This window comes from Lissotriton helveticus, chromosome 3_1 (genome assembly GCF_964261635.1).
Source record: "Lissotriton helveticus chromosome 3_1, aLisHel1.1, whole genome shotgun sequence".
Lineage (NCBI taxonomy): Eukaryota > Metazoa > Chordata > Amphibia > Caudata > Salamandridae > Lissotriton > Lissotriton helveticus.
This window is the reverse complement of record NC_136061.1, coordinates 1552486337-1552499808: the sequence shown is the minus strand read 5'-3', so window position 1 is coordinate 1552499808 and position 13472 is coordinate 1552486337. Positions and strand designations below refer to the sequence as shown.

The 13472-nt window shown below is 47.4% G+C and overlaps 1 protein-coding gene across 1 annotated transcript in view; it reads right to left on the bottom strand.

The window, feature by feature from the left end:
• Nucleotides 1-9449, bottom strand: part of DLAT (dihydrolipoamide S-acetyltransferase) — a 236143-nt gene extending 226694 nt beyond the window's left edge. The window contains exon 1 of the mRNA XM_078682302.1: nt 9130-9449. Within this exon, the coding sequence (XP_078538428.1) occupies nt 9130-9351 (222 nt within the window). The 5' untranslated portion in view covers nt 9352-9449. The remainder of the gene's footprint in view (nt 1-9129) is intronic.
• Nucleotides 9450-13472: the final 4023 nt, after the last annotated feature.

Below are 13472 nucleotides of genomic sequence, written 5' to 3'. Positions count from 1 at the left end.
TTCTTCTGGGCTTACCTAATCCCCTAATGTATCCCCTTAAGTCCCGGAAGGGTAGGTTGATTGCGTTGGGAGCGGCCATGCAGAATATTCTGGTCCACTGGAGATCCACCCAGCTTCCTACACACACGGGTTGGCTTCAGAGGTTTTGGTTGGTGCTGGGCATGGAGAAGCTTACACTCACTCTGGTGGGTAGAGGGTCGGAGTTCCCCGGGTTATGGCGACCCTTCCCAACACTGCTAGTATCGGAATTTAGGGAACTGACATGCCCCCGCTATCTACGGCTGTTACGCCTGCCTGACACCCAGATTCCCAGTGACCCTGTCAAGAAACCCCGCAGAACACGCCTCTAACGCTGCCTTACTCCTTTACATTTTTTCCTTTCCTAATTCAGGTGGACGAAGGGTGGGTGGGCGGGGCTGGGACAGGGGGTGGATGGGAAGGGTTTGATTCTTTTTTGTTATTCATTTTTGTGTTTTTGATGATCCACTCCATGCTTATTGCCGATGGTAACTAGATACTGCGACCTTGTGGTCTATATATGCACTGTGTTTACGGAGCTGAGGGTCTTTGTTAGTGGTTTGTGTCATAAACAATAAAAAGATTGAAACCATAAAAGAGTCAATTATTCATAAAACTTTTTTTTTAAACAACTCTTTTGAACACACTAGTGTATAGTGCCATGCGAGTGACACTGCCCTTCTCCTAAGACACGACCTCTGTGAAACAAACCGATTAGAATAACTGTTTACTGTTTAAAACTAAGTGGGGCACGAATGCAGTTTAGTATTCTGGTTATTGCTTGAAGGAAGGATAAGAAACCTGGTTACCTTTGTCTGTGCCTCTGATATCTATGTGGATCGGAGAAAATGCATTGAGTGGTATGGTTGACAGGAGATATGCAGGCTGCTTAAATATTGTAGAGATTGGATTGTCAAGCACTAGGAAACAAGAGTGAATGCTGAATAAAACTAGAAACACGAACACTTTCTTGGCGAACGCGGCCGTGAAAGTGAAACTGATCGTGATCGCATGAAAGCGATCGCACTACCTGGCTGAGAGGAGGCTGATAGGCAGTGAGTGGCCGGGGTGGGGTGTGTGTGGTTGTGTTTGTGGTTGTGTGTGTGGTTGTATGTGTGTGGGGTTGTGTGTGGGTGGGGTTGTGTGTGGGTGGGGTTGTGTGTGGGTGGGGTTGTGTGTGGGTGGGGTTGTGTGTGTGTGTGTGGTTGTGTGTGGTTGTGTGTGTGTGTGTGGTTGTGTGTGTGTGTGTGTGTGGGTGGGTGTGTGGGTGGTTGGTTGGGGATGTGCGTGGTTGGGTGTGGGTGGGTGTGGTTGGGGGTGTGTGTGTGTGGTTGGGGGTGTGTGTGTGTGGTTGGGGGTGTGTGTGTGTGGTTGGGGGTGTGTGTGTGTGGTTGGGGGTGTGTGTGTGTGGTTGGGGGTGTGTGTGTGTGGTTGGGTGTGTGTGTGTGGTTGGGTGTGTGTGTGTGGTTGGGTGTGTGTGTGTGGTTGGGTGTGTGTGTGTGGTTGGGTGTGTGTGTGGTTGTTGTGTGTGTGTGTGGGTTGTTGTTGTGCGTGTGGGTTGTTGTGCGTGTGGGTTGTTGTGCGTGTGGGTTGTTGTGCGTGTGGGTTGTTGTGCGTGTGGGTTGTTGTGCGTGTGGGTTGTTGTGCGTGTGGGTTGTTGTGCGTGTGGGTTGTTGTGCGTGTGGGTTGTTGTGCGTGTGGGTTGTTGTGCGTGTGGGTTGTTGTGCGTGTGGGTTGTTGTGCGTGTGGGTTGTTGTGCGTGTGGGTTGTTGTGCGTGTGGGTTGTTGTGCGTGTGGGTTGTTGTGCGTGTGGGTTGTTGTGCGTGTGGGTTGTTGTGCGTGTGGGTTGTTGTGCGTGTGGGTTGTTGTGCGTGTGGGTTGTTGTGCGTGTGGGTTGTTGTGCGTGTGGGTTGTTGTGCGTGTGGGTTGTTGTGCGTGTGGGTTGTTGTGCGTGTGGGTTGTTGTGCGTGTGGGTTGTTGTGCGTGTGGGTTGTTGTGCGTGTGGGTTGTTGTGCGTGTGGGTTGTTGTGCGTGTGGGTTGTTGTGCGTGTGGGTTGTTGTGCGTGTGGGTTGTTGTGCGTGTGGGTTGTTGTGCGTGTGGGTTGTTGTGCGTGTGGGTTGTTGTGCGTGTGGGTTGTTGTGCGTGTGGGTTGTTGTGCGTGTGGGTTGTTGTGCGTGTGGGTTGTTGTGCGTGTGGGTTGTTGTGCGTGTGGGTTGTTGTGCGTGTGGGTTGTTGTGCGTGTGGGTTGTTGTGCGTGTGGGTTGTTGTGCGTGTGGGTTGTTGTGCGTGTGGGTTGTTGTGCGTGTGGGTTGTTGTGCGTGTGGGTTGTTGTGCGTGTGGGTTGTTGTGCGTGTGGGTTGTTGTGCGTGTGGGTTGTTGTGCGTGTGGGTTGTTGTGCGTGTGGGTTGTTGTGCGTGTGGGTTGTTGTGCGTGTGGGTTGTTGTGCGTGTGGGTTGTTGTGCGTGTGGGTTGTTGTGCGTGTGGGTTGTTGTGCGTGTGGGTTGTTGTGCGTGTGGGTTGTTGTGCGTGTGGGTTGTTGTGCGTGTGGGTTGTTGTGCGTGTGGGTTGTTGTGCGTGTGGGTTGTTGTGCGTGTGGGTTGTTGTGCGTGTGGGTTGTTGTGCGTGTGGGTTGTTGTGCGTGTGGGTTGTTGTGCGTGTGGGTTGTTGTGCGTGTGGGTTGTTGTGCGTGTGGGTTGTTGTGCGTGTGGGTTGTTGTGCGTGTGGGTTGTTGTGCGTGTGGGTTGTTGTGCGTGTGTGGGTTGTGCGTGTGTGGGTTGTTGTGCGTGTGTGGGTTGTTGTGCGTGTGTGGGTTGTTGTGCGTGTGTGGGTTGTTGTGCGTGTGTGGGTTGTTGTGCGTGTGTGGGTTGTTGTGCGTGTGTGGGTTGTTGTGCGTGTGTGGGTTGTTGTGCGTGTGTGGGTTGTTGTGCGTGTGTGGGTTGTTGTGCGTGTGTGGGTTGTTGTGTGTGTGGGTTGTTGTGTGTGTGGGTTGTTGTGTGTGTGGGTTGTTGTGTGTGTGGGTTGTTGTGTGTGTGTGTGTGTGGTTGTGGTTGTGTGTGAGTGTGGTTGGGTGTGTGTGGGTTGTTGTGTGTGTGGGTTGCTGTGTGTGTGGGTTGTTGTGTGTGTGGGTTGTTGTGTGTGTGTGGTTGTGGTTGTGTGTGAGTGTGGTTGGGTGTGGTTGTGTGAATATACCCACAAATTCGGTTTAGCTGTAGTGTCAGATGATTGCCTACAAAAAACAAAAATACTGGCATATTATAAAAACCAAAAGATTAATAATTAATATCCTAAAAGGGAATTCAATTACCTTGTCCGAGGTTCGCCTGTAGCCGGGGTAACAAAGCACATTCGTGAAGAGACAAATATGTGTCTGGGAGCACTCTGGCTCCTGAAATGATTATGCGCCCAAGCCCCTCATGGGGTCTCTAAAATAAATGGAGGCCAGAAGCATGGAAGCCACATGGGGCTTTAAACAAAGTATGCCCCCAGATCAGTGGAGCAGGCTGGCTTCTAGTGCAAGAAAATGCCTGCCTCGTGGGGGCGGCCCGCTGCAAGACGGGCCGCCCAAGGTGAGAAAACTATATTGTGCCATGATGGAGCGGCCCTCTATCAGGCGGGCCGCTCATGGAATGGGCACCAGTAGGCAGCGCGTTGGAGTCCCGCTCGGGGACTCGGAAATTAGACATACTGTCCCTTCGCTAGCGAGCCACACTTACCGGGCTCTCTCGCTCTGCCGGTCTCCTCTCCTCTACGGGTTTCACTGCTGGATACTGCAGGGCTCTCCCTCACTTACAGGAGCCCCGCTTCATCTGTGCGCCCTGCTTCACCCGGTCCCCTCTCTGCTGGGACGGGGACTTCGAGTCAGCACCCGCGAGGCTCCGGACGCGCCTTACGCACTTGCCCCGCCTACCTCTTCTACTTCGGGTCGCGTTACGCAGCGGCCCGGCAACAACTTCCCTCGCTCAGGCTGAGGCGGTGAGACGCGGGCAAAGTCACAGGGTGGGCACCCGCGCAGATAAATAATTAAATAAGCGGGGTAGGCACCCACGCACGGAAATGCTGACAAAGTTGCGGGGTGGGCACCCGCACACTAGATAAAAAGGCAAACGCAGGGTGGACTCCTGCCCTGCCACTCTTCCACACCAACGTGTCTGGAGTGCTTAGCTTCCATGAAATACGAGCACTGCTATTGGAGTCGATGCTGAAAGAGAGAAAACGCGTGTAGGGGGGCTTCCTTTGTGTCACAAAAGGCGACGTGCTGCTTTCTCTTTTAGAGCCCGACTTAATGCTGGAGTAAAAGGTTCCTTATCTTCTTTATGGGGCCATCTGTTTCGCCCCATAAAGAAGATAAGAAACCTTTTACCACAGCAGTAAGTCAAGGAAGCCAGTCTGAAAAGGACGGGGCTTAAAGAGAAAATAGCACGTCACTTGGACCTCTTTTCCAATGGCTGGCCACTGTTTAGCATGAACGGTGATGCCAGCCAATGGAAAAGGAGGGGCGGGTCTTAACCTCGCTAGTGAAACTCACTCGAAGTCATTAAGTCTCGCCAGCGAGACTGCACATGTGCCCAGTCTTACACTAGCCGAGACATAAACAGGTGTTCCGTTCTCTCAGAAAATGAATTAGCAATAAAAGATGCCTTTAAATCTTGTTTTTATCTTGTCACGTTTGCTCTGTGTTCAGAGACAGAGGTCAAATATCAGCCTATGTCTTACAATTTGCAGTCAGAGAAAAAAAAATAACCTCCAGGATAAAAGAAGCTCCAAGTTAGATAATTTTTACAAATTTAACTGTCAAGACAACTGTTCTGTACAGAGTGTGAAAAGAAAGGCTGCAGGATGTCAGGTTTTTTTTCTACTACCCAACATTTAACAAGCTTGTAAATGCACTGTTCAAACGCTTCAAAATATATTTTAGTAATTATGAAATCACTTTTAGGAAATTCTGCATGTTGAAAAAAGTTTTTAATAGAATGAAAACATTTATAAATAAGTAAAGAACACTTTACTTAGTGACATGCAAATGATAAAAAATGTTGCTGAACACCAATTTCCAGATTGTTTTATAAGCTACATAGTTTTATCAGTAAAACTGCATGTTAGCGGGAAAGTTTGTGCTCATTTCAACAGAAAATATGTTGTTTGTAAATGACCGCGCACTACCAAATCAAGCTTTAGTAATACATTTAATTTTAAACATGAACTGAAAAACATTCCTGCCCCCTGGCTGATGACAATGGTATTAGAGAACTAAGAGGCAGATCAGGGCCTATTTGTATCCTATAAGAGGGCTAGATTCTTATTATACATGAAGCAAATGTTTAGACTATTAAATCAAACAAAATAGTTTTTTGTATAGTAGAAATGCTGAACTTGCATATTTGAAGGTGCTCTTATATGCGACAATGAAGAAAAAGGCAGCGCTGTAAAATTAAATATTTGCTAAGATCACACAATTTGAGACCAGATTACGTACATTATAGCTAGGTCAAATAGATTATTTAAGTCACTAGACCTGCAGGTCAACAGTTTTATGATTTTTCGAGGGCTGCATTTATTAGTGTGGCTAAGAGGGTGCTCCTTATTTTGCTCACAAAGTATGGAGGAGACAGCCACTATCACCTGGTATGGCTAATACCTGCAACGACCTTGCTCACGCCAGGGGAGGGGGAGGCTGTGTTTTAGCCACACATCACCTGCTACCGCACAATGTTAGTATTTAAAAAACCCTGCCATTCCCTTCTCCTCAGCTTCCCTAAATACCAGCAATAGCTCTGTCATTCAACATGAGAGATCAATCGAGATAGCCATAACCTCTTGTCACTAGGAAGTTAACTGTGCCTTTAGGAAGTCGTGTCAGTGATCTTGCTTCCTTTTTGTGGGGATCTGTGACTATTTTCATTGCTTTAGTGGGGTCCCTGGGCTCAGACGACCAACCAGGTTTGTCAAGCTTTTAAGTACCAGGCGGGGCAGTTCGGGCTGGACTGTTGCCAAGCGGGAGCAGGGTTAAGACTGATTTGTATATTGCTGGGTCCAAACTGGGGTGGCAAGGTGAGGGGAAAAAACACAATGGATTTAACCATGATCTGTGACTATGGTGGATTTATAACAATGTTTAGCATTCCGTCCATCATCTTTCTGTGTTGCTATTTTTTCGCCATAAGTGGATAGGGTATGCCCAGAAGTGGGTTTTGTGCTCGCTATACCACTTGATTCAAGCTAGTTTGGTTGATGAGGGGTGATACCCCAAAACAGTCCCTGGATGCTTGTTTTGAAGTCCAGGGAGAACCTGGAATGGCAGTTAAGGCTGGACTGTTCCCATGGGGAACAGGGTCAAGACTGATTTCCATAAAGCTGGGCCCAAACTGGAGTGGCATGGTGAGCAAAAAAAAAATAAAATGAATAAATAAATAAATAAAAAGGATGGATTAGCGCAGATCTCTGTACTGGGGGTAAATGTTTGACAATGTTCAGCATTCTGTCCATAACGTTTTTGTGTTGCCATTTTAGTCAAACACATCCCCAAAGGCACAGTCCCTTGCAAAACACACAAACACACATTACAGATGAATACAAAACACACATCCCCAACATATATTCAAATACAGCTTTCTTCACTTACTCAGAAACACATTGTTTATATTGGAAAAGGCGTTATCGATATGAACAATGATATATGTATGCATAAGAATGAGATTGCATCATTACTGAATTCACCCTTCATGAACTCTCTATGAACCCCGACACAGAAATAAATAGTCAGGCAGGCTCTGAGACCTAGGTCTGAGGTTACTGATTGATAGGTCACAGGTGGGGTGACACGTAGCCAGCAGACAAACGTGTGAATAGAAAACTCAGATCAATCACACAGATAGGAGCAGCGACACCACAATGGTCCAGGGAGATTGGCTTCAATATAGTACATATGGCTAGAGCGGTGCACTCATTCCCAAAAACATCATTAAGTCAGATGCCACACGAAGTTAGGAACACACAGTTCATGCAAAGATCAAGCAACCCTCATGCCAAACATCTGGACACGTTACCCAATGGCCCTCATTATGTCCATGCAAGATTGACCCCTCCTGCATTTATCAGGGGCCTTATTCATGATTCCAAAGACATGACTCACATTCTTTATCGAAAATGGATCAATAACAGTTTATGATACCCAAAGAAGTGTATAAAACCGTGTTCAGATCAATTGTACTTAATGTCAGTCTTCAGATCCGCTTCTGTAACTGTACTCCCGGCTGCAGCATTTAATTAAACCAACTGTTCCCATTTTGCCAAACACCTTTTGTCTTTTGCTTTTTTAAAGGTCAATTCATAATTGAGCAACAAATTCTCTACAAACACATCTCTCCGTAACCAAAGTGTAACAGAATTGAGTCTTGCCTTGTGTACTGGGAAATTGCAACTTCTGTATTATAGTGCTAAGAGGTCACAGCCTACAACTAAAAGCACTAAAACCTCCACTGGCTCCCCATCCAGAAGAGATGCCAGTTCAAGATCCTCACGCATGCCTGCAAAGCTCTTCATGACCAAGGACCATCCTACATCAACCACTGACTGAACATCCATCTGCCCGGAAGACACCTGTGCTCTGCCTTACCCACCCTCACACACACAAACCTGCATCTGACACAGCCTCAGCGGGGAGCGCTCTTCCTCTTACATTCCTGTCAAGAACTGTAACAACCTGCCCTTCCACCTCCAAACAGCACCCTCTTTGGCAGGCTTCAGAATGAAACTTAAGACCTGGCTTTTCGATAGAGAAACAGCATCCTCAGCGCCCAGATACCCCTAGGGGTGATAGTGCTACAATTTATAAAATACTGCTTGATGTGAATATTCACACTGATAACAAGCATTTGCAATGCTATAGGTCTCGCATTTACTTAAGTGTAAGCTAATGGCATTGTAAATGACAATGCCTTTTAGTTATGTTTTTGTTTTTTTTAAAAAAGAGATGTTTTGGTGTACGTGTTTCAGCAAGTGAAAGACAGGGTGTTACGGTTTAAATAAAAATGCACGCCTCAATGTTGTGAAGCTGCTGGGCTGTTTGTGCGTATTCGGGTGCGTGTTGCGATGCGTGAATGGAACAGAGAGATGTTTTGGTGTACGTGTCAGCAAGTGAAAGACAGGGTGTTACGGTTTAAAAAAGTGCACGACTCAATGTTGTGAAGCTACGATGAAAGAAGCAAGAGGCACGCGCAGGGCAGAGAGATGGTGGGCGGAGGAAGCAGCTTCAATGAGGAGTGGACAAAGTGAAGAGCCAATGAAAAAAAGGAAAGGCACGGGGAAAAAAAGTTTATGGCACTAAAGCGCGTGCCTGTGCCCACGTGAACTCGAAGAAAACGCCACGGGAAAAGCGGTAGTTTGAAGAGTATTTTGAGCACTTGAATTCTCCCCTAAAGGCGAGACCTAAAAATAGTATCACACATAATATAAGACAGGCTGTCGCAATCCTTGCAAACATTTAGTATTCAACAAAAAGTCTTAACCTTCCATTTAAGAGGTTTTGCAGTAGTTTTAATATTTTTTTTAACTTCTCATTGCTCTAAATGGTGTCATTTCTACCACTTTTCACATTCTATGCACTTCATTACTTGCTTTTACTTGCAAGAAAGTGTCACTCATTTGAAGCTGAATGTAATTCAGAAGCACGTTGAAACCATGGAAATGTCACACATAAGCAATTTGAAAACTTGGCAGGTGTGCAATATTTGTTTTAATATGAGAGGAACCATAAAACCTCAAAAACGTGCTCCGCTACTTGCCCACTTCACCAACAAACAACCTCTTATATCTCCATGCAAGCAACGTCTCACTCTCCACCTACGCAAAGTGTAATGAGAAGTGATAATGTAAAGTTGGACACTCTTTTAGGTGTGTCCCTGGTGACCTGCCAGAGGACTCTGGGCTGTAGATGTCCTGGTGGGTACTGTGCCCCTCTCCATACCATAGTGGGTCCTCGCTTATTCCGTTCACTAAGTGCCAGTAACATGACCTCTGTTCCTTTCTGTTAGGTTCAGTGCCCTTGTTTACCCTCGCTTGGAAGGCTCTGGGCCCCTCACCCTCCTCTGGCATGAATTATGCTCCAGACTCACCAACTGATGTGGAGGCAGGCTGTACCACCTCCTCCCCAGCCCTGTCCTCGGTGCCTCCGGCTTCCCCCATAGCTGCCTCCCCTCCAGTCCTCGGGTTTGGGCTGCTCGCAGTGTGCACCATACGGGACGGCCGTGATGGTAGCGGCGGGGCCAGGCAGACGGGGTGCTCCTGGGGGCCGTGCAGCGCAAGCAGGGCCGCAGCCGGAGGCACAAGCGCAGCATGGCGAGACAGGGAGCGAGACGCTACCACCTCTCCTTCCCCGGTGACCTCTCCAGCTCTTCCACTCCTTCTCCTCTGGGGCCGGGCTGCCGTAAACCCGCGCAGCCGACGCGCTCTACGGCACACTTGCATACTCGCAATAGCAAATGTCGAAAAAGTACAGACGTCCAGGCAACGCAAACGAAGGACAGGAATCACGGGACTGGTAGTACTAAAGCAGCAGAGACCAAAGGCGGCCATACTAGAGTCAGGCAGCGGTAAGCCTGCTAGGGCCAACTCGAACGAGGGACTAGAAATGACCCTTCACGATTAGATGACAGGGTCGATCATGAACCGACTTGACTTTGCCGACGGTGGTGGTGTCAGGTATAACATCCCTGATAGATGAGATGGAGCGAATGACTTGACACTGTAACTTTCATCATCCTCTACATTTTCCAGTTTTGTAGATCAATACTACCCACATTTTTTAGAACGGTCCACTTTTTCGAACGACAAACGTTTGGCGATTTTTTTAATATAACTGAACCATCGTGTAGTAGTCCACTGTTCAGTTCAGTTCTTTATTTATTTCGGTGGTTAAAAACCATCATAAAAATACATAACATTACATATCCACATTTCTGAACATTACAATATTAACAAGCATTAGAAATGCAATCGGGCTCGGATTTATTTGAGTTTGAGCTAATGGCATTGTAAATGCCAATGTATTGTTGCTATGTGTTATGGAGTGTGTTCATGTGGTGTGTACTGCCAGTGATCTCCTTGTGAGTGTGAGAATATTGCACCGTTACTGCCTGTGATGTCCTTCTTGTGAGTGTGAGGAGCTTGCACCTCTGCTGCCTGTGGTCTCCTTGTGAGTGTAAGAAGATTGCACTGCTGCTGCCTGTGATGTCGTTCTTGTGAGTGTGAGAAGCTTGCACCGCTGCTGCTTGTGATGTCCTGGTGAGTGGGAGAAGCTTGCACCTCAGCTGCCTGTGGTCTCCTTGTGAGTGTAAGAAGCTTGCACAGCTGCTGCCTGTGATGTCCTTCGTGTGAGTGTGAGAAGCTTGCACCGCTTCTGCCTGTGAGTATGAGAAGATTGCATTGTGCATCTCTGTGCTGTGCCTGTTCTTTGTAAGGGACTCTTGCTCTGTTGCTGCTGCTGCCTTGGCACACTACCTGCTGTGAGTGTGTAAGGGAAGCTTGCACCACTGCTGCTTGTGATGTCGTTCTTGCGAGTGTGAGAAGCTTGCACCTCTGCTGCCTGTGGTCTCCTTGTGAGTGTAAGAAGCTTGCACTGCTGCTGCCTGTGATGTCGTTCTTGTGAGTGTGAGAAGCTTGCACCGCTGCTGCTTGTGATGTCCTTCTTGTGAGTGGGAGAAGCTTGCACCTCAGCTGCCTGTGGTCTCCTTGTGAGTGTAAGAAGCTTGCACAGCTGCTGCCTGTGATGTCCTTCTTGTGAGTGTGAGAAGCTTGCACCGCTGCTGCCTGTGAGTATGAGAAGATTGCATTGTGCATCTCTGTGCTGTTCCTGTTCTTTGTAAGGGACTCTTGCTCTGTTGCTGCTGCTGCCTTGGCACAGTACCTGCTGTCAGTGTGTAAGGGAAGCTTGCACCACTGCTGCTTGTGATGTCCTTCTTGCGAGTGTGAGAAGCTTGTACCTCTGCTGCCTGTGGTCTCCTTGTGAGTGTAAGAAGCTTGCACTGCTGCTGCCTGTGATGTCGTTCTTGTGAGTGTGAGAAGCTTGCACCGCTGCTGCTTGTGATGTCCTTCTTGTGAGTGGGAGAAGCTTGCACCTCAGCTGCCTGCGGTCTCCTTGTGAGTGTAAGAAGCTTGCACAGCTGCTGCCTGTGATGTACTACTCACTACTCTACTCTACTCACTACTCTACTCACTACTCTGCACTCACTACTCACTACTCTGAACTCACTACTCACTACTCTACTCACTACTCTAGTCACTACTCTGCACTCACTACTCTACTCACTACTCTACTCACTACTCACTACTCTACTCACTACTCTACTGACTACTCTACTCACTAGTCTACTCACTACTCACTACTCTGCACTCACTACTCACTACTCTCCACTCACTACTCTACTCACTACTTTCTACTCACTACTCTACTCACTACTCACTACTCTGCACTCACTACTTTACTCACTACTCTACTCTACTCACCTCACTACTCTACTCACTACTCACTACTCTACTCACTGCTCTGCACTCACTACTCACTACTCACCTCACTACACTACTCACTACTCTCTTCTCACTACTCACTACTCTGCACTCACTACTTTACTCACTACTCTACTCTACTCACCTCACTACTCTACTCACTACTCACTACTCTGCACTCACTACTCACCTCACTACTCTATTCACTACTCACTACCCTACTCACTACTCACTACTCTACTCACTACTCTACTCATTACTCACTACTCTACTCACTACTCTACTCACTACTCTGCACTCACAACTCACTACTCTAGTCACTACTCTGCACTCACTACTCACTACTCTACTCACTACTCACTACCCTACTCACTACTCTGTACTCACTACTCACTACTCTACTCACTACTCACTACTCTACTCACTACTCTACTCACTACTCTACTCACTACTCTACTCACTACTCACTACTCTACTCACTACTCTGCACTCACATCTCTGCACTCACTACTCTACTCACTACTCTACTCACTACTCTACTCACTACTCTGCACTCACATCTCTGCACTCACTACTCTGCACTCACTACTCTGCACTCACTACTCACTACTCTGCACTCACTACTAACTACTCTACTCACTACTCACTACTCTACTACTCTACTCACTACTCTACTCACTACTCTACTCACTACTCTACTCACTACTCTACTCACTACTCACTACTCTGCACTCACATCTCTGCACTCACTAATTTGCACTCACTACTCTGCACTCACTACTCTGCACTCACTACTCTGCACTCACTACTCACTACTCTGCACTCACTACTCACTACTCTGCACTCACTACTCACTACTCTGCACTCACTACTCACTACTCTGCACACTCACTCTGCACTCACTACTCACTACTCTGCACACTCACTCTGCACTCACTAGGAGCCGGCTGCGGTACCAGCGAGGCAGAACAACAGGTCACCACGGAGAATCATAAAACTGCAAGAAAACAAACACCACAAATGTCCAGCCATGAAGAATCGCCCGCGCAGTCTTAAGTACAAGATTCTGTTAGCAGCGCTAATAATTGCAAGACGGAAATGTGTTCTTCTGGTCTTAAAAAATAGACATTTGAGGAGGATTGTGCCTGGGGGAAGGATCGGTTATTTTAAGCTACGGCTGTGGACGCCCTCAACAGCCTGGAGTCACAAGTGCAGCCCTTGCAGGGCTGACTCAGGCTTTTATCCTCCTAGAGCCGTACAATCTGTAAGACTGATTGTGTAAAGAGCCTCGTATGAAATTCCCCTGAGAGATCCCCAGCGCATACCAAAAGGTGCATACAGTTACTAAAAGTCATAAATGCTAAAGATGGAAAGGCCAGCCAGGCATGAGAGATTTTAAAAAAAATGCGCGGGGTCCGTCTTTACCCCGAAACAGGTGCAAAATGGAGAAGTACAAGAAATATACTCAACCCACACTTAAACTTCAAACTAGGTCATTTCTCGCTCATTTATCAGGTTCGGTCAGCTGAAACCTTAGCAGGGCGGGCACAGGTTTGAATGTGCAGTTTCTCGCTGGTTTTTACTCAGTAGACAATATATTTATGTTTAAAATGTTAAGACCGTAACTTTTTATGCGGGTTTATAGGTGCATGTGCCATGCTCCTCGAAATCCTGCGAGTGCTTTCCTTGCCCCCATCCCCAACACACACACACACACACACTTAATTTCCTATTATGCCCTAGTCGCTTATTTCCAAACTTGGGGATTGAGTGGCCGGGAGATGAACGATCTGTTTGTGCTTGGGACTGGAGTGACACTTTTTTATTGGGTATGATATATTTATTTTCGGAGGAAAAGAGTGCCTTTCTCGGGGCGATAAAATCTGCCAGCAGAGACATTTGTTTTGGTTGTTTGAAGGAACATTGCGATGTTGGAGGCGTCATGTCACTTCGT